Source organism: Octopus bimaculoides, chromosome 1, assembly GCF_001194135.2.
Source record: "Octopus bimaculoides isolate UCB-OBI-ISO-001 chromosome 1, ASM119413v2, whole genome shotgun sequence".
Lineage (NCBI taxonomy): Eukaryota > Metazoa > Mollusca > Cephalopoda > Octopoda > Octopodidae > Octopus > Octopus bimaculoides.
This window is the reverse complement of record NC_068981.1, coordinates 173,415,378-173,436,875: the sequence shown is the minus strand read 5'-3', so window position 1 is coordinate 173,436,875 and position 21,498 is coordinate 173,415,378. Positions and strand designations below refer to the sequence as shown.

The following is a 21,498-nucleotide window of genomic DNA, read 5'->3' as shown; positions in this document are numbered from 1 at the left end:
AAAATTTATTAAAATATTAAATCTGATTAAAGAAAAAATATTACACTTAATTCAGGTATGCTTGTGGCTTACTGAATAAAGACCTCAATACCCTGCATTTAGGAAAAAGTTAATGTATACTCTCACTCACTCACTCTCTCTCTTTCTCCCCCCCCCCCCAAATAATGAGGTTAAATCCAGAAAATCTTCATCTGAAACTCCTCTCATAATGTTAGGCATTAATTGCACTTAATACTTGTACATGCAACAGATGCTGTGTTTAGTGCTAAATTTTTAACTCAGTACTTACAGAATCAAATAGTACTATAAGCATTATGTTAATCAACTGGAGTAAAAAACCTCATTTATTGTGCCTGTTGTAAAATCTGCACTACAACCATTTGATGGTGTCCATTCAGAAAATAATGAATATTTCATGCATATTTTTGATTTGCTGGGATTATTATTTATTCATTCAGTTTTTTTCCTCCTGAACTGGATAGATCCATCTTGCTCATATACACTTTGAGTAGACCAGATCTCTTTCAGGAGGCCGTTTGCAACAAAACTTTGTCTTGAAACAGGCTTACAATCTGTTTGATACAAGCTATTTAATGAAAGTTTAAAACTCGATATCATAAAGTCTATCCGACTGCGTAATAGTTGGTCCGACATTCATTCATCATTTAATGTCCATGTTCCATGGATTGGGTAGTTTGACAGGATCCAGTGGGTCTAGGGACTATGTTGTGCTCCAGTGTCTGCTTTTGCATGATTTCTATGACAAGTTGCCCTGCCTAATGCCAACCACTTTACAGTGTGTACTGGGTGCTTTTCTCATGCCACCAACACTGAGGTCACTATGCAGCTTGCAAGTCTATGAAACCCTAGAGGAGAGGCTTTATTGCTGGCACATGAGTATTAAGGTATGAAGGGAAATGAGGCAGAATAGGTTCTAGTTGTAGGAGAGCTACACAACCACTCACATTTAGGATACAGAAATGAATCAGTTGCTGCAAGAGACAAATAGTAGGGATGAGGTGTCCAGGTGGCACCTAATTTCTGCCACCTTGAAAAATATATAAGTGATATATGTCTAAACATTGGCAACTATAGACTTCAAATAGTGTTGCAGTTTATGGTAATAGCTAACTACAGCAGTGTGTGCAAGTAGACCATTGAGCTTTGAATCTAAAGATAACAAGTTCAACCTTGCATGTTGCACCTATTTACATTTTGTTTTCGTGATATTTCCTTGTACAGAAAATTACCGGTCGACTAGTTTCATTTCATCCTCGGAGAGCAGCTGATGACTTATATGATGATAGTGTGGATAAATTTGCACAGATCTTCTACGAATATAATGGAGTTGAGGTATGCTGCATTAGCATTTCCTTAAATTTATCTTTTCTTTTCATTTTTAAAGATCTTTGAGTAAATATTTTTAGCTGTATATCCTTTCTCATCCAATACTCAAGCAAAAATGCTGAAAGAAAACACTATTTCTACACAATAATTTATTACTTTCTTAATTTAACAATCTTTTTATAACTATATTTTCTTTCACAATATATTGTTATTTTCGATATTATTTCTTGAGAGCTTCATGTGATATTTAATTCCTTGTAGCTCATCTGAAACTAGATATCACCTTCAAATGTATTTTTACCCATTCAGTAACTTATCTTCCAGCCTTTCAGTTCCTCTTCAGATTGATTATTAGACAGTATATCAACATACAGCTTGCTTTTGGATACTGAAAATTCCCTTTATTGTCATTACAGACTGCTCAAAATGTTACTTTTTTTGTGCAGATAATGCTTTCACTGATTGCAAAGTAACAAATTCTTTTCCATACTGGGCAATGTCATTTTATGACTGCCTTGAGTCTTTTGAGTTCGACAAAATTTTTAGGCTTCACATTTTGCTGGTATTTTTTTCTATTTGCATACTAAACTGACTATATAGTATTTACTTTTTGCATTTGTCCTTGAAGTTTGAAAGATTTACTAGGGAAATTTTATATAGTAACAATATTTAGTGATGAAGCTGAGGGAAACAGAACATGGGATTCAACTTCACCATTTATTCTTCCAAGATTAAAAATAGCAATAAAATATTGGAATTAATTAAATTGTATATATTTTATCTCATGAAATTTCACCTTATGCCTAGAGAATTGATATTACTCTGTGAATTTGCTAATCATATACACTTACTATATTAACTTTCTGGAAGAAAAATAAAAGCTATTTCTTTATTTTGTAGATAATTTTACGCTTGCTGACGTTTAGTTCTTTATTCCCAAGTGATTCTCTCAGTTGTCCAGGTAAGGTTCATCTCCTGAATTAATTAATATTTTGATGCAAATATTATTCAGATACATCAATTTTTACCTGTTCCACCCCGCCTAAATAATTTTTCTCTAATGTTAGCTAGCCATTTTACATTCAGAAGATAATAGGACTTTTTAAACTTTCACTAAGAAAAGTTAATGAAAAGATTGAAGTGCTGACTTCTCATTCACAAACTTGTCATATTCCATTAGCTTCATGTCACTATCTGGATTTTTAAATTGCCATCCAAATCCTTATAAGAATGGAGACTGAGAGATTTATAGCCATGTTTTATTTAAATGATCAATGTTAAATATTGGTTTCACTAGTTCTCTAAACTATACTATTAGCAGGTAGTACTTGATTAATTGATTCATGCAAAAGGGAGGAATAAATCTTTCTTTTCCTTTTTATAAGTTGTGTGATTTCTTTGAATTAACTTCTACCCCCATCACAAATACCTTTGTTCTAAAGGAAATATATATTGCAAAATGATGGATAGTTAATTATAAGATTCTTTTTCAGATTCAGAGCATGTGTTACGAGCAAAGAGTTTGTGTCTAGAAATTTTAATTAAAATTATCTCAACTGTAAGTATACTGTTTATGTATAATATATTTTTTCTTTTTGACTAATTGAAATTTTCAATGGCTACAGGAATTCCTCTAGATGAATTATTCAAGCCCACACTGTTAGTGATAAAAGCAATTTACTGAGGACTAGATTAAGAAATGTGACTTTTATTAATTTATTTTAATTATGCTTTTTTCATTTTTCTACTTAATACATACTGAGTACCATAATGTATAAAGCAAATTTTTCTACTGATGAGTTTATAGAATTAATTATTCATGATTAATTCTTATACCACTTCACTTAGAAATAAGAGTGATGATTATCTTAATTCACATATTTTCTCTTGAATATCAAGCAGTTTTATTTATTAAGCTTGCATAATTAAAATAGAGTATTAATCTTGTGTGTGTGTGTGTGTGTAATAGAGATAAAAATAGTATTTCTTATTCAAATTGTGTATTGAAGATAATGTAAAAATAGATTTATTTTCTCAAGGTTTCTGTGTTTCTTGTATTTTGCAGCCAAAAGGAGAAAGAGTAATATCAAGAGTGCTTTCAAAAGATGATATCTTGAACTATATTTTTACACTGTTAGCCCAAAAGAAAACATTTATAGCAGCTTGTCAGTTGCTTGAGGATATGCTGCAGATGAGGCAGGAAGTTTTGGATTTACATAAAATACGTAAGTTTTTGAAATGCTTAACTTTTATTATTAATTTTGCTGAAGTATTTTGACCATTTTTGTTATATTTAAATATTTAACAGTTCCTGATTCATCTTTTGCTCAAAGAAACAATTTCATCTGTTGCTATGCATTGAGCATTATTGATTCACAATATAGATTAATGACTTCAATATCTATGCACTAAGACAAGTGATTGCTTGATCACTTTAAAAGTTTTTATGATAACTTGCATGCAATAGGAAAAATATTGTTTGATATCTTAGTAGCTCTCTCTCTCATATGTCCATTTCATATGCCCATTCATACATCTTTCACTTCCTCCTCTCTTTCACTTTAAAACAAAAGTAAATAAATTTTTACAGAAATTAATGAGCAAAACCAGCTGTTCATTTTGGCATTTCTGAGGGTTCAACCGAAAGAATGCCAATAGTTTTTAACAAGCTTTTATTTATATGATTTTTTTAATTACATGTTTTTCATTCATTGTTTGCAATGTTCTCCCCCCCACACACACACATACACACACTGTCTCTATAATATAAACACACACACACTCCAGGTGTGACTAGCAGAAAACCGCTCAGAGGATGGTCTTTCTGCTAGTATAGTATAAAGAAGTCATGGGTAAACTGTAGCCCACAAAACTTTCTGAATGGCACACCAACAAGAAGTTACCTTGAATTTTTTTTTGTAATAGTGCAGCCCACCTGATGGTGAGTCCTGTCTCATGCAGTCTGCTTTGCAAAAAAAGTTACACATGCTTGCTATAAAGATTTTTCAGACTATTTCTATGACCTGCAAATTCGTATATAAATATACATTGCTTAACTTTTGGCCCTTACTGTAATACGTTGAACCAGTTAATTCTTCTATCTAGAGCATTCAGTTAGAAATTACTTTAGGTTTCAACATATTTTGGTACAATTTTAGTATCTGTTGGTTACTTTCTATATTTCAGATAATTTGCCAGGTCTAATATCTTGTCTAAGTGATGGGGAGTTGGCCAACTTCTGCCGAATTCTTGCAATTACTATATCTGATTTAGATATTTATGAAAATAAATCTTCATGTAAGTATTAATGGCATTTTGTGAACTAGACTTAAGGTCCTATAATTTTAAATCCCATCTTTACATTTTAAGATGGCCTTGCCCTTCATTTCTCCAAGGTTAAGTTCCAGCTATAACCCCTGTCCCTAAAAATTTTGCTGTTTTTGTGTATTATATGGGCCACGGGTGAGATTTTTACTTGTTTGTTTTATTGAAATTTATCCACCTTTTGCCTGTGCTAGTGGTATTTGTACAAATTGATATGAGCCAATCAGGGAGCTTCTTTCTGCTTGGTTGCTCAGCTTGTTAGCCAAATCATGTTCTATCTTTAAACACACACTTACTGGATAAGGCAACTTAAGTACACTGTCTGGAATTAATATGAAATGGCCATGACGCAAACATTTTTAATCACAGATCTGATTGATCAGAGCTGAACTGAGGTGAGACGACAACAAAAATTTGTGATATTTTTGATAAAATGAAATTTTTAAATACATAATATTTAAAGAGGTTTATGTCCTACCACTTGCATATCTAAGTTTGGATTGCATATTTTATGGCAGATTTACTTTAGGACAATATTTGTCCTAATCATTTCTCTGTAAATATTTCTACACATTCTGTTTCAAAGTTGTTTCTACTGTCTCTATTTCAGTATTTGCACAGAATAAACAAAAGCGAAGTAATGGTTTTGTGAATATTAGGGATGTCAATCAAGGTTTGTCTGCTTTATTATAATTTACTCTGAGTAATTATTAATCTTAGCTTTTTTGTTTTATTATTCATGTCTTGTCCAATCCATGATAGCATAGAAAAAAGCAGACAAAAATGATATTAAAGAAAGTACCAAAAGTTTGAATAAATTTTTTTGTTTTATATTTGAGCCAGATTAGAGTATGGATTGATAAATTTCTGTATTTTGGGTTTTTATTTCTTTTTTTACTGCAGAAACCCTTTTCCCATCTCCTTTTTATAAAATATATAGAAATTGTATTTATCTCTTATTGATAAATTAAAACTACATTGATCCCCTCCTCCCAATAAAACTTCAGGATTTGTATGTTCAAAGTTATGAACTTTTGGTGTGTGTACTGTGCAGTTAGATGTCATTGCTGATATCACATAAAGCATGCATAAGCACATGCTTGTACACCAAACACACACAAAGCTATACCATATGCGTCTCTACATCTAAATTCAGCTGCACTATGATAAAAACAGAAGGAATCCCAGCTTATTACAATCATTACTAACATCTCTAAGTATATAAAATCCATCTTGTTACAATCAGTCCTAACACCTCTAAACATTCAGAATCAAATGGTGTGGGTTGGCAGAGTTTGTTGAACATCTGTCAAAATAGTGTGTGGTATTTGACTATATTCTGTTATGTCCTGAGCTCAAATCCCAGCTGGGTATGCTTTGTCTTTCATCTTTATGAGGTTGATATTATAATTATTAGTCAATATAATAAACTCTACTTTGGAAAATAGTTCCCTACCATGGCCACAGTTCAATGCCAGAAAGGGATTAAAAAACCAGACTAAATGTTCAAACTTCCACATTGTACCCTTTGCATCAAAATACTGCAGTATTGTCCCATCAAAGCATAGCTGACCCAGTATGTTTTGTCAGATTAATTATGATGATGAATTGGTTGGTAAAGCATTAGACAAAATACATGTGGTATTGAGATAAATTTCTTTGATTTTGGATCCTGCGAAGACAAGCTTTGTCTTCCTTTCATAATCAATAAATAAGTACAAGTCAGGAACTGTACTGTCCTACAAAACCTAGTCTTATGTCTGTTAGAAATTGATATTTTTATGGAATGAAGTTGACAGAAGCAATAGAATGCCAAATGTATTGCTTCACAACATTTAATCCTCATTCCTTTATATTTTGAGTTCAAATTCCGCCAGGGTAGACTGTATTTCATTTTTCTAGAATTAATAACACAAGTATCAATCAGTAGCATACTGAAAGGTTTCATTCAATTGTTTCTCACCTTACAAAAAATTGATCTTGTGTCTAACATCAGCCGATAACTGTTGAACAAAGCTTAGTTCCCACTTAATTTAGTTTCTGACTGAAATCAATTCGGTACACCATAAATGCTTTTGAGAAAGCCATGAACATCACATAACCTCATGTTCTATATGTATTTGTGTACATAATGAATATTATTAATGGAATGTTTGTATTGTCTAAAGAAATCTAAATGAATATTAACATAAAATTCATGTAAGTAAGCATTAATCAATAATGCACATAGCAGTTACAGACCAGAGGATTTATATTTGTATCCTGTTTCAGAACTTCTTTTAGGAATACCAGAATTACTGCCAAGATTGGTTAATATCACAGTTTCAAAAGCAAAAGATTGTAAGTATAACAAATTTTTGCTTCCATATAGGTTATTTGTTGTAATTTAATTTTGTTCATATTTATTGTTCAGTCCTGTCATAGGATAGCAAATTGCTGCAAATTTAGATGTTCCCATGATTTACTGGTCAAATTTAAACTTTTTAATCTCTGTAAATCTCACAATCATTAATATTAGTAATTTGTGCAGCAATGTGAGGTTATGGATTACAAGATTTTAAACTTTACTACTACAATTATTGTCTCTGTGCTTTGAAGCAAGGTACTTAACTCTTCTTGTACGAATCTGTACAGTTGACACAGGTTCTAACAGAGGAAAAGAATCACTATGAAAAGTTGTCTGAAAAATGCATTTACAATTACAGAATAAAATTCAATTCCTTATAAACATTAGAAAAAATGTGTGTGTGTGTATATTGCTTTTTAATTTATTTTTTCTTAATTTAAATGATTTAATATTGTTTTGTTTATTTTGTCGTTTTTAGATACACCAAGATTTCCAGGTTTTGTAAGTGAATTAGATTGTTGGATGGAATGGATAGAAAACCAAATGGATGATGATGACTTATCAGAAGATGCAAATACTGATGAATTTGAAGATTTTGTTGGTGGTACATTGATTTGTAATAGTTATTTTGATTTTGTCAGGAATTATAAAATTCCTCATATTAATCTAAATAATATATTTCATGGCTAGAAGTAAATTGATGGTATCTTTTATTGTGAGAAGAATGCTAACCATTTAAAAAAAAAAAAATCAAGATAAATAGGTGAAGGGAGCCAGTATAAGACGTTAGAGAGTGAGTGGTGGCTGTCAATAACATGTCCAAGGGAGAGGGCATAATGGCTGGAAGTACAGAAATAGTAATAGCAGAACATATGGGATATAAGATCTGATAAAATCATTTATACATATACCTTGTGATAAGCAAATTAAATAGTGACAAGGATGGTAGTAGGTAAGGATTGAAGATGTATAAGTCTAAATATTCTTCATTACATTGATGGGATGGTACAGTGAACAGATGTCAGACAAGTCCATTGGAAGCATGTAACAGTGCGAGATCCACTGCTCTCTTTATTTATAGTACAGTGAATAGAACATCAAGTGATAGAGGAGAGGATGTCAAAGAGGTAGGGAGGCAGCTTAGCCTTCATTACTGCCTCCATTCCATTGTAAATGTTCATTTCACTGTGCTTGCATGACTGGATAAGTCTTCTCCAACACTGTCACCAATCAACATGGTTCTTTTTCTTTTCTCTTATCAAATGCAACACCTTGAGCAGTCTTCACTATTTCTTCCCTTGTTTTTCTCAATCTCCCTCTTCCACAGGCACCATTCACTTTGGAGCACATGACACTTCTTTATACAACTGTCATCCTCCATATGTTTCACATGCCCATTACCAACACTGTCCTCTCTTTCATGTATATCTGATTCTTCATATATTTACTTTTTCTCTCAGTTAATTTGTATTCCATCTTTCGCCGGTGGCATATGAAAAGACATTCGAGCGAGATTGTTGCCAGTGCCGCTGGACTGGCTCCTGTGTAGGTGGCACATAAAATACACCATTTCAAGCATGGCTGTTGCCAGTACCGCCTGACTGGCCTTCGTGCCGGTGGCTTGCAAAAGCACCCACTACACTCTTGGAGTGGTTGGCGTGAGGAAGGGCATCCAGCTGTAGAAACTCTGCCAAATCAGATTGGAGCCTGGTGTAGCCATCCGTTTCACCAGTCCTCAGTCAAATCGTCCAACCTATGCTAGCATGGAAAACAGACGTTAAACGATGATGATGCAGTATTGCATTTTGAGCAAAAGTATTATACAATATCTGTCCTTCACACTGAGAGGGGAGCCTTTTGTTTCTAGCAGAAGTAATAGCTCCCCAAAAATTTTTGAACCTGTTCTTATTCTGACTACAATGCTTTCAGAACCACTGCTAATTCTATTACCCATGTAACAAAAGCTATTGACTACTTGAAAATCTTTCAAGCATTTGATAGTACCTACTACATACAAAGTCTACCTTCCCTGTTAACCTGCAACCCCTTTTCTTGTGCATCCATAGTTTACATTGGGTATACTCTATCAAAATCTAATCTACTCTTTTTTGCTGAATATTGAGCATCTGCCATTCCCTTTTCTCTCGTAACTTTAGTCTGGAGCCTCTCAATTCTACGTTTCTCTTCCACATCTGGAATTTCTTCTCTAAGTCTTCTACAGAGTCCACTATAAGGACTGTCATTAGCATGTGACCAGTCTTAAACCCCCTTTGTTATAGCCTGGACTTTAATGCCAAGGAGGTTGAAAACTGAGCCCTGGATACTAAATTTATTACAAATTCACTAATTCTCACCTAGCTAACTGTACCCCTGTACATAGCTTGTTCAGCTCTCAGAAGCTATTTGTGTATCTATAACATCTCCAGCAACCTTTAGCTCACTGACTGTGGAATTCTATCAAAAGCTTTCTCTTGATCAACAAATGCCCAGTAAAGAGGCTTGTTTTTAGCTAAGTACTTTTCATGTAGTTGCTTCACTAGGAAGATAGTATCTGAAACAGTTCTTCCTAGCACAAAGCCAAACTGCATCTCATCTAGGTTAATTCCTAATAAATTGAACTGCATCTCTTACCATAATCTTCATAACCTGATCCAACAGTTTGATACCTCACTCTTGTGTATCTGCTTTTCTCTTTTAGCAGTTGATAATGCTACTGTTATGCCAGTAATTAGGTATGAAATTTCCTGTACTATTTAATGTGGATAACTAGCCCATACCCTACTCCACCAGACATTTTAAGCATTTTGGCAGTAATTCCTGATGGACCAAGTGCCTTCTCTGTCCTCATATTCTTAAACACTTTGTCTTCCTGACAACTGTCAACTTCTTTAACACCCTCTCATATCACTTCAATATCATCTCAAAAGGGGGCACATTGTATAATGTGATCTTGTGTGTGTGTGTCTTTTCTGCTGTAGGCACAATTCCTGAAATTTTGGGGGAAGGTTTTGTCAATTACACCAACTGTAGTGCTCAGCTGGTTCTTACTTCATCAACCCCGAAAGGATGAAAGGCAAAGTCAACTTCTGCAGCATCTGAACTCAGGATGTAAAGCTGGAAGAAATGCCTCTAAGCATTTTTTCTGGTGTAGTAACAATTCTGTCAGCTCATTGCATGTGTGTGTGTATTGGTTGGAATTTTTTATCATAGGTCAGCTCAATCGAACTGATTTAGGTTAAACAATGACCTCCACCAAAATATTCTACATTAACAGATCTTTTCTGTAGTATTTTTATTTCTGGAATCTTTCGTTAAAAGCAATCTGCTGGCAGTTGTAGGATAAGATATACATTTTGATGACTGAAAGATCTGGGCAATCTTCCTGACTGTTTCCTAAATTAATGATGGTTCTTTGCAAAGAAGGGAAAAATTTAGTGTGTGATTTAGAATTTCAGTATTTAGAGCTAACACAGTTAGTATAGTACTTATTTCATTGTCTTTTGTATTTCCTATTTTCATTTTTATCTTTGCAGGGATTTCTGTTGCTACTGCACGAGGTTCCTCTTTAAAAACTCAGCAAGGTTTACGAATAACAGAAGATCTTGCACAGCGAGTGGAAGTTGTTTATGTTCTTGGCTTATTCTTACTGGGTAAACATCGGAAAAAAGTAAGTTGCATGTATGGTGTTTATAGCAATTATGCAAAAATGTTTAAATTTTATGTTCAAGCATGTATATTGAAGGCGCTAAAAAGGATTCTTTGTTCTGTGGTTTAAATATTTGCAAGGTTTCATATTTTCATCCAATGTTGAGTAGTAAATGTATTACAGTTGGATACAGTTTTTGATGCAACCCTCTCCTTGAGATTATTGTTCTGGTTATGTAATATTTGTGTGTGAGATTAGGTATAATTGGCAGCTTATATAGGTTTTTGTCCCCATATATTAAGCAAAGGAATATAATAGTACTTTGGAAATCTGCTTGTTTGAAAACAGCTCTGGTCCATCTTTTAAGAAAAATATTTTCTGGTTAAAGTTGTAACAATCATCATCAAATTTTTTGATCTTTTATGAGTAGAATGAGTTTGCAATACTTTCAATATGTCTCAATGAATGAATTCCAATATTTTAAATCTGGGTTTGTCCCAGTTAACAGGGGTGGCCAGATCTACCTCACTCTTACGGTAGCTGCTCTCACACCATCTCACCCAGTTTTAGGCATCCTCCCTCTTCAAGCCAACCCTCCCAATCTCCTCCTCCACCTGTTCCCTCCACGTTTTCTTTGGTTGACCTTGCTTTCGCAGTTCATTCACTTTAAACTCAAGCACTCTCCTCAGAACATGATCCTCATCCCTCCTCAACACATGTCCATACCACAGCACTTCATTTGCCCTTGCTAACTGTTCCACTGATTCCTCCAACCCCAGCATCTCCATCAAGTCCTCAGCCCTCCTTTTATCCAATAGTTTCACACAACACATTGCTCTCTCTCTGTCCTTCTCAAAATTGCCATTTCACTTTCCCTTAGACACCATGTCTCACTCCCATGCATCATTGCAGATCTCATGCAACTCCGATAAACCTTTCCTTTCATCTTCAAGGAGAACCTTTTCCCATATAATAACGCTCCACATTCCCTGAACTTCACCTGACCAAGTCTCGCTCTTATTGTCACAGCTGCTTCAAATTCACCACTTACATCCACCCTATCTACCAAATAACAAAGCCCTCTCACCATTTCCATCTCGTCACATAGCATTTCCACTGGTTTCGCCACCCCTTCATCTCCTTTCTCACATCTTCCACAAATAAAATCTCTTGCCAGTCACCTTCATTTATGTACATCTACCATGAATCCATTTCCCACATTTCGAACACTACACCGCATTTGCCATTACCCTTCTCTCCCCCCCACACACACACCACATGGATCTACCTTACTAAAACTTCTCCTTCCACCCCGCTCACCATCACCTTTGTCTTCCTGAGGTTTACCTTTAAACTTTTGCTTTCAAACACCTTCCATTTCCTAAACTTTTCCCTCAGTCAATCTTATATTCAATTTAAATCCAAATCTAATGACTATATTTTAAATATTTTTAGCTTTGTACTGCCCTTTGTACTATCTTCTACCAGCTTATATCCATTGTACCATACTGAACTCATTCCATTAAACTTTAGATTCTCTATTTTCATTATTCATATTTCATTGTCATTCAATCTGACATTTTTGAAACCTCCATCAAATAATCCTCTTTAATTCCCTTATGTATATTTTGATTTTTCTTCCAGGTGCAGAGAAAATTAGCTGAATTAAAGCTAGCTCCTGGATTAAGTGAACTTTTTGATCAATTTATATGGAAATGTCAAGTGTAAGTTGTTAGAATATTTCTCAATTATACTATTTTCTTTATTTCTATATCATTAGTGTGTTCCATTCCAAACATTTCTTATTCGTCATTCCCTTTATCCATTTTGTATTCTCTCTCCCATCACTCCTTCATATACATATGGTGGAAACGAAAAACTGAACTGCGTTGTTCTGACCTGTTTTGCTTATTATAGAGATGGAGGTTATTTAATCCTTTGAAGACAAGGCCACATTTGAAGTTTTGGTGCCAAGAAGATAGAGCCCTTTCCACAAGCCCTACAGAGGGCATGCACTTACTTTTCAAACAGATTATAAAATAATTACATATATAAAACTATATATTCTTGTAGGAAATTGAATGAATTAATACAATCTTCATCATTTGACTTTTCTGTTGATAGATCAGCCTTGTTGTCTCCTAAGGGTTAAGAGACAAATGCTTACTATCAATGGGTTAAAATATAATAATAAATAGAATATTGTTATATTTCATTTAGAACACGACATGGAGTACGTCACCGGCTAATTGGACACAATTCAAGCTGTGAATGTAGTCCAGTAAGTATTGATTTATTGCTAGTTTTTCTTGTTTCCCAATACACTATTAGTATTTTAGGTTTCTGTATCCAACTTTTCACCGCTATCCTGTAAGTATTTGATATATCATTAGTAAGCCTTCTAAATAAATTAATACACTTAAGATAGTACGGAATTTTTTGAGAGATAATTTTATGTTAAATTGGCTAATTCTGTTGCAAACTTTAATCAACTAATTTTATTGCAAATTTTGAAGAAAATACGTAGTCTGATCAATAAATATCCGGACTGTTGCCATAGTAACGAAGCTAAAGCTTGCAGAGTAAAGCCGCTTAGCACAGATTGACCTTGAACTCTGCTGTGTATGCACACTGTTTTAACATTCCAGCTCACTTCTACTGTTTACAGCAATGCTTGGAAAGAACTTGTGTAGCATGTGATCGTCGCATTGACCATAAATCTGCATCAAATTCTGTCGAAAGCTTAGCGATACCTGCTCAGAGAACTATTCAAAGTTGCAGAAAGTGTATGAGCTGAAAAAATGTCAATAGTGATGAACGTTCTGGGAGACTTGCAACCAACAGAACAGAAAAACAGTGCAGATATGCATGCAGCTAAGTTACGGTTCAGTCCATTATCACTGGAGATTTCGATATGAGATGTGTGTCTGCCAACATTCCCCAGGTCTGACAGCCACTGTATTCCCCAGATCTCAGCCCTTGTAACTTTTCCCTCTTTTCAAAAATCAAATCCCGCTTCGAAAGATTTCAGAACGTCGTGAAACCAAAGTGAATGTGATAAGGCAGTTGCTAATTATCCCATAAAACAAATTCCAGGAATGCTTCCATCAGTGGAAACAGTGCTGGACTAAGTCTCTTCTGAAGGGGACTACTTTGAAGAAGATTAAATGCCAAATTGGTATGTGTTGTAGTTTTGTTTTTATAGCACCAGTTCAGATAATTATTGATTAGACCTTGTATGTTCAGTATAATGGCACTCATTAAAATTTGTAAGATAATTTTAAAAGTCGACCATTTTTGACATGCCACAACTTTTAAAAGAATCACTTGTAAAATTTCTGTTTGAATTATAATTTATAAACAATATAATTGTTTATAATAAATGCAGGCATGACTGCATGGTTAAGAAGTTCACTTCTCAGCCACATGGTTTTGGGTTCAGTCCCACTGCCTAACATCTTAAGCAAGTATCTTCTATAGCCCCATGTCAACCAAAGCTTTGAGCAGATTTATTAGATGGAAACTGAAAGAAGCTCATTGCATGTTTATGTATGTTAGCATCTCATTGTCTTGACAACCGTCAGCTATGCAAACCGTGTCCCCCATTTCCAATCTTTCATGAAAATATGTCTGGTCATTGGGAAATATTTATTACCTTACTTGGAAACAGCTGCAGGTTGGTGACAGGAAGAGCACCTGATCATAGACAATCTACCTTAACAAATTCCATCCAACCCATGTAAGCATGGAAAAGTAGACATTAAAACAATGATAACAGCCTGTTCTCAGTTCAAATCCTACAGGAGTTGATTTGGCATGTCATTTTATATAAATTAAATACTTAATACATTGACATTCTGAATTTCATAGTTGAAAATAAAATGTTTAATTAGCTACTTTTGTGTCATAGGATTGCTTTATCAGAACAAGTTGGAGCTACCCAACAGCTATCACTTACCTCATCTCAAAAATATAAATGGCAACTGTTATGGAGCACATTATCATCATCCTTTAATGTTCTTTTTCCATGCTAGCATGGGTTAGACAGCTTGACCAGAGTTGGGAAGCTGCACCAGATTCCAGTCTGATATAGCTTGGTTTCTACAGTTGGATGCCCTTCCTAACGTCAACATCTTAAAATGTGTGCTGAGTGCTTTTAACACGCCACCAGTATGGGTGCTTTTACTTGGTACTAGTATGTGAATTATAACTATGAAATCCCCCACCTCAGCTGTTGAAGCAGACAACTTTTGTTGAAATAGCATTGTAATGGATTTACTTATACTGAATATCACGTATGAAAAATATATATATATAGAATAAAATACATATTGTCTGATGCACTTTTGAACTATCCCTCCCAATAATGGACAACAGCACAATTAAAACCTTCAAAATCACAACAAATTCTAGGCATCTCAATTACTAATAATCTCTGATGTCTTGCTACATATTGGATATGAGATCACTAGCAGAGATTAACCATCCTTGTTAGAGCCCCAAAATACTTTAGCTCCCAATAATCACTTCACCAACTCTCTATGAGATTCAAGTGAGACCTACAGTGAAATACTCTTACATTTGATGTGCTGCTGTACACACTGGATTCCTTAAGCTACATCCAGAGAAATGCCACCTGACAGATTAACATGGAGTTGTTTACTAATACACTCTAACCCATAGGCATTCTTTCTTTTCATTTTGCCTTTTCTATCACTACTACAATAGACTCTGCTCCTTAAAATGGAGTTCTTGGGCCACTTTCACTCTGGTCCTCCTGACTCGCATGTCTCTCTCATTGCTCATATTGTCTCTGTTCCCCCCACCCACACACACAACTTTTGCATTGCCTGCTATACCAAATTCTTTCTCAGAATATTGGCCCTTTTGAATTCTTTCCCTACCCATAAATCTGCAGTCTTCCTCAATCCAGAACATATCAACCTTACCTATTTTGGAAAGTCTACAAAAACTTTAGTCATAGCCAAACCATTGGAAAAATACATACAAAATTTTTACTACTTTATTACCATAGAATTATTTTTTTATAATCAAATGTGATATATTTTAATATCAATCCTGGTATATTTTTTTCAAAATTTGTTTCTTTATAATATATATAACATTCTTTTTATTCATCCTTTAATAGGAAGTTGCTTTAAAAATCCAGTTCCTTCGACTTGTTCATAGTTTTTGTGATCACTCAGAGTAAGTGTAGTTTTGTTTTTTCTTTTTTTTTTTCCTTTTGATTTATTGGTCTTGTCTGGACAAAAGGTGAAGGGTCTGTACAAATGGCCTTCACAGGGCTGGTAAAATTGTACAGTTGCAGGATATGTGTTAGAAAAATGCCAGAGGATGGGTGTTCTGAGAAGGAAAGACTGGGCATAATGATTAATGTGGAGTCAAAGGAGGAGCACAATATGGACAGAGTTAGCTAGGAGTATCTGAATGGTAAGAGCACAAGACCAGCTAGCTCTGAGGAGCAGGCAATTACAATAGCAACAGAAAAGGCAAAGAGTGGACTTTGTGCAATTAGTTGTGTGGGAATTTTCCTATTTTTATAGTCTAGGCTGTCTTTGTGTGTAGCAATAGCACCATCCCAAAGGTGAGAGCAGCATTCTGTTGTGAGTCTCATTTGAGCTTTTTTTTAAAGGGCTAGAATTTGTTAAAGCTGAAGCATTTTGTCATCCCGAAGTGGAAGGTTAATTTTTGTGATGCAGTCTTATTTTATTGTAAATGTATGTCTGACCCTAAATACAACTGAAGTTAATATGGTGTTGAACTTGTAGCTAAATAATTGATGGTTTATAATCCATCACTAGCACAGTACCCCGTCTGTCAGACATTTTAACATGTTAAAATCACCTAACTGTCAATAGGTTTTATGGAGTAGGGCTATCTTCCTGATAGAAGCAATGCAAGCATTATATAATTAAGTGTTGGACATCTTTGGAGCCTAGAAAAGGAAACCTACATACAATTCAGTGTTTTTCTTTCTTAAGAATCCTATAGATGTTGCATCTACTGAGTAACCACTAAGCTCTTTTAAGTATGACTTTTAGCATTGGTTGCCTGTAATAAAATTTGTATGCATAGGTCTGAAACATTGATCTCCATTCCCCCAATTACTCAACACTACTTTTCAGTGAAATCTCTCTCCTCTATAAAAATAAATTTCTTCATCCACATTTTCTCTTTTTTCAGTTACAAGCATCTATTGTTATCTAGAAATGAACTGAATGAAATCAAGAACATTAATGGTAAAATTATTCTTTTTTTTTTTTCTTTTTTTTTTTTTTTTTTTTTTTTTTTTTTTTTTCTTTTGTAAAACAAGTGGACTTTCTGCTGTTCTTTATCATCAATTTTTTTGTTTCCATATAGGTAGGTGAAGGCTATATGATATTTCCAGCTTGATGGTATAATGCTTATGGCTTTTGTCAGAGGTCTAACACTTTTAATTATTCAGTTCCTATTTTATCTATAGACAATACTGTAACTATGGCAGGTCTGAAATCCATGATTTGTTGGCCTCTATATTGTTTCTTAGAAAGCAGTCATTAGGATGGTGGAGAAAATACTGTGGTATTTGTTCCAAGTCTCTGCTCTTTCAGTTCAAATCCCACTAAAGTCAGCTTTACCTTTCATCCTTTCAGGGTCAATAAAAGGAAAAGTACTCATCCAGGGTAGTGAAATCCTACTATTGCAGTGTTTAGGGGTATTGGGTACAGTGTACCAGTCAGCTCATGTTTCACTGTCAATGAATGGAACTCCATGTATAAAAAAACATTTAGCATTACTCTATTTTCACGGTGGCATACTGAGCATGAATCTATCTATGTTAGAACCATCTCTGAAATTTGGTTAACAGGTGTTACATGTGGAACTTGAAAGTTTTGCATATTAATTGGTCTCTTTGTCTGACAATTCTAACTCTTCCAGATTGTCTCAAACATTTACTAGCATAACTAAATACACCAATAATTATTGTTATGTGAATTTATGATCAGGGTAGAGGAGCAGCAGATTTTAAAGCAGTTGTCCATATTTTCCTTGTTGATTTTGGAAAGGATGTTCACATCTGCAGTGCAGATGAGCTTTTATGTTGCAAATAACATCATGCCTGTTTGCACATGGTAGATTTATGTATGTACCTGTCTAATTTCTGAACTTAGTGTCATTCTGACTTATGTTTGCATGAATATCCAAATTTGTATAATCTATTAGAAAACATGTAAAATCATTAAGATGATTATTTTAAAACATCAAATTCAGATGACATTAACTGATAACTTTATTTTTCAGCTCATGCTGGTCCATTGGCATTACAAAATCTTGATTATTTAAACAAGTAAGTCTAGTATTTTGTCCTTGTTCTGAAAGTAAATGTTGTACTGCTTAACTTCTTCAGTCTTCTATATTTATAATGTGGTGTCTAATACTTTCTCTTTCCAGGCAGCTGATGTGTAGAGGGAGCAAAGGATTGCTGACGAAAATAGTTGAAGTCATGAAGAAAGAGCCAACGACATCGACATTCCGGTTAGTATATTACAGTGAGAGAATAGAAGTTGTGCAGCATTCTTAAATTCAAAGGCATTGAAGTGGTTGAATTGGTGGAGTAATAGACTATGGTATTTAGTTGCATCCCTTTACAGTCCTGGTTCAAGTTTATCTTTCTTTACTACAGCCAGTTGAATAAGTGCTAGTAATATACTGAGTCAATTCAATTGATTATACCCCTTCTCTTATAAATTTGTGACCCTATGCTGGTAATAGAGACCAATATTCTTAAATCCAGAATAAGTTGTATGATATAGCTATATTTTAGAAAAACTATTTGTATAATGAATTTGTGTTAGTAATATTTTGCATATTAAAGTCTTTTTCTAAAATTACCTTATATGCATTTTGCAGGTTCATTGTGGGTTTATACTTAGAAAGGAGTCAAAAATGAGACAGACTGTTCATGAATTACTATTTAAAAAAAGGTGTGTCTGTAAACTATAGGGATGAGTTTCAATTTTGAAAATTCGTACAAGGGATTATAAGATCATCATTTTACATCCTCCTTTGATGCTGGCATGGATTGGATGGTTTGACAGGAGCTGGCAAGTCAGAAGACTGTGCTAAGCTCTGCCTGCTTTGGCATGATTTCTACAGCTGGATGCCCTTTCTAATGCCAACCACTTTACAGAGTGTACTGGGTGCTTTTTACGTAGCACCAGCAGCAGTGAAGAAATAGGTGCCTTGCAGTAGAAATACATGGCTGCCTCAATTGGAGAAAGATGAGATCGTAAAAAGTGGAAGATACTAGGGGAGGAGAATGTAGTGAGTGGCTAGAAGGAGAGGTTAGGAAGATGTTATGGGGAAGAGATTTGTTTGGAACATAGTGTGCAGGTGAAAGATAGAGGGGAGGGGAATGCTGTGAGTGCTGAGCACAAGTGGCAGGTGGGGTGGAGGAGTTGTTGGGAAGATGGGCTATGGAAGAGGTTTGTCAGGGATAGATTGTGTGTGGAAGCATGGCCTCAGTTTTACTTAGCTGAATAGGTTTTCTGAAGCATGTTGTCATATATATATATATATATATATATATATATATATATATATATTACACACACACGTATATGAACTAATCTTCCTTGCAGGTTTTGGTTAGCTCGAGCTGTTGAAAGTTATCTTAGGGGTAACACTTCCTACTGTGATCAGATTTTTCTTATGCGGCGGGATTTGCTTCAGGTAATTGTTTTTTCTTTCCCTTTTTTCCATTTCTTTCTCTGTCTCACTTTATTTAAAATTAAGTTTTTGATATTTATTTAGTTGAGATTGGAAAGTGGACAGAGCAATACCCTTGGATTCTGGAGTCCGACCAAATTGTTGCAACCAATGTAAAGAATGTTCAGCTTGAACTTTCCTATGCTAATGCCTAAAAGGAGAGAGGAGGTTTAATAGGTTTGCAATTTTGGCAGGAAAAGAATTTATTGTGGTTAATATGGGTAGATTTCAACAGAGTTGTACGTATCTTAGTTCAAATGAGCAGAATCTATAGTAGTCATAGTAGAAGAAACTGCATTTGTTGGCATTTGTCGCAATTTGATATCAGTGTACAAATATAACTTTCTGTTTAAGCATGTCTTTCTCTCTGTTTATTTTATCACTACTACATATCCAGGAATAATTTGCTTGCATAGGTAACAGAAGTCTTGTATGTTATCTGAAGTATGAAGTTTGTTATATAAGTACTTGTGGCTTATTAAAAAAAGTATTTAAGATCTTGTTGCATTGTTGTGCACACACAGATTTCAATATTTATTAAGACTCTTATGAACTCCATTTTTGTATTTCAAGCATGGCAGTTTTTCTTCATCTAATGGATAGTGACTACTACTGTTAATATTTTATGTGAACCAATGAAGTCTCTATGTCCACTTGATGTGGCAGCCAAATCTCCCTCAAATCACATGTTCATTCATTGTCAAGTTCAAGAACAAGGGATAAACTCTGAAATTTGCTTGACTAATGCAAAAGAAAAGGTCTCAACTTTGCTTCACTGTCGAGTGGTTAGCAATAGGAAAAAAATAAAACTGCATCAGCAATAAATCCTCTCATCCACATGTAAGCATGTAATATTAAATCTAAAACAGTCAAAAGAAAATCTTTCTCTCCCTCTCGATGTATAATCTCCTACCAGTTTACTCATCACTTTAACTAGTGAAGGATGTATTTCATTTTTTTTTTTTTTTCTTCTTAGCACGTTGCTGGTAATATTGTGAAACATGATATAGCCAATAAAGAGATTCTTCAGAGTAGTTTTGATCTCTTGGGTGAACTTATAAAATTCAACATTGACGGATTCAAGGACTTCGATACTATCCTCAATACAGAAAGTAAAGTGAGTTGAAGGCTGATGTTTTTAATTCTTTATTGCACCAGTTCTATTACATATTTTTATATCACAACCCAACGCGGCTCCAGAACATAGAATAGTTTGTGTTTTTCTATTATATTGAGAGCATATAATATTTTCAGTGTCTAGTAATTTTATTTTCTTTATGTTATGCATGTGTGTGATGTAAATCTTAAGATTTAGATTGTATATTTGTCTGCATCTCACATTTATCTTTATCATTTGCAAATCCTCCATAATTAGGATTCTTTATTCTTACTAATAATGTTAATATTTCTCAGGACAGCATTTATTTCCTTATTGTTAAACAACAAATCCTTAGGTTACACCATTTAACATCTGCTTTCCATGCTGTCATGGGTTGGACGGTTTGGCATAGAGCTGGCTAAGACTCCAACTGTCTGTTGTGGCATGGTTTCTACGGCTGGATGCCCTTCCCAACACCAACCATTTAAGCGTGGTGGGTGCTTTATGTTTAATAGTGTAAGTTCATACTTTAAATTTTCAGGATACTGTTTTTCTGTTCATTATATTAGTTGTAAAGTAGCTTATCAATTTTATTTCATACTCTAACTCCACTACTTCACCAATACATTCAAAATGTATATAGCTATAAAAATAGAAAGATTAGACTATATAAATAAAACACTATCTGTGTTTTTAAATGAATAAGGTAATTCTTAATATTTGTAAGCTAGTATTCATCATCATCATCATCATCGTTTAACGTCCGCTTTCCATGCTAGCATGGGTTGGACGATTTGACTGAGGACTGGTGAAACCGGATGGCAACACCAGGCTCCAGTCTGATTTGGCAGAGTTTCTACAGCTGGATGCCCTTCCTAACGCCAACCACTCAGAGAGTGTAGTGGGTGCTTTTACGTGTCACCCGCACGAAAACGGCCACGCTCGAAATGGTGTCTTTTATGTGCC

At 34.5% G+C, this 21,498-nt stretch overlaps 1 protein-coding gene across 1 annotated transcript in view; it reads left to right on the top strand.

The window, feature by feature from the left end:
• Positions 1-21,498, top strand: part of LOC106867668 (short transient receptor potential channel 4-associated protein) — a 29,844-nt gene that overhangs the window by 1,035 nt on the left and 7,311 nt on the right. The window contains exons 3-19 of the mRNA XM_014912605.2: positions 1,243-1,353; positions 2,248-2,308; positions 2,841-2,905; positions 3,413-3,572; positions 4,534-4,644; positions 5,282-5,344; positions 6,943-7,011; positions 7,497-7,622; positions 10,552-10,685; positions 12,309-12,388; positions 12,885-12,945; positions 15,814-15,872; positions 16,869-16,924; positions 17,967-18,012; positions 18,117-18,200; positions 19,307-19,397; positions 20,410-20,550. Coding sequence (XP_014768091.1) covers positions 1,243-1,353; positions 2,248-2,308; positions 2,841-2,905; positions 3,413-3,572; positions 4,534-4,644; positions 5,282-5,344; positions 6,943-7,011; positions 7,497-7,622; positions 10,552-10,685; positions 12,309-12,388; positions 12,885-12,945; positions 15,814-15,872; positions 16,869-16,924; positions 17,967-18,012; positions 18,117-18,200; positions 19,307-19,397; positions 20,410-20,550 — 1,518 coding nt within the window. The remainder of the gene's footprint in view (positions 1-1,242; positions 1,354-2,247; positions 2,309-2,840; positions 2,906-3,412; positions 3,573-4,533; positions 4,645-5,281; positions 5,345-6,942; positions 7,012-7,496; positions 7,623-10,551; positions 10,686-12,308; positions 12,389-12,884; positions 12,946-15,813; positions 15,873-16,868; positions 16,925-17,966; positions 18,013-18,116; positions 18,201-19,306; positions 19,398-20,409; positions 20,551-21,498) is intronic.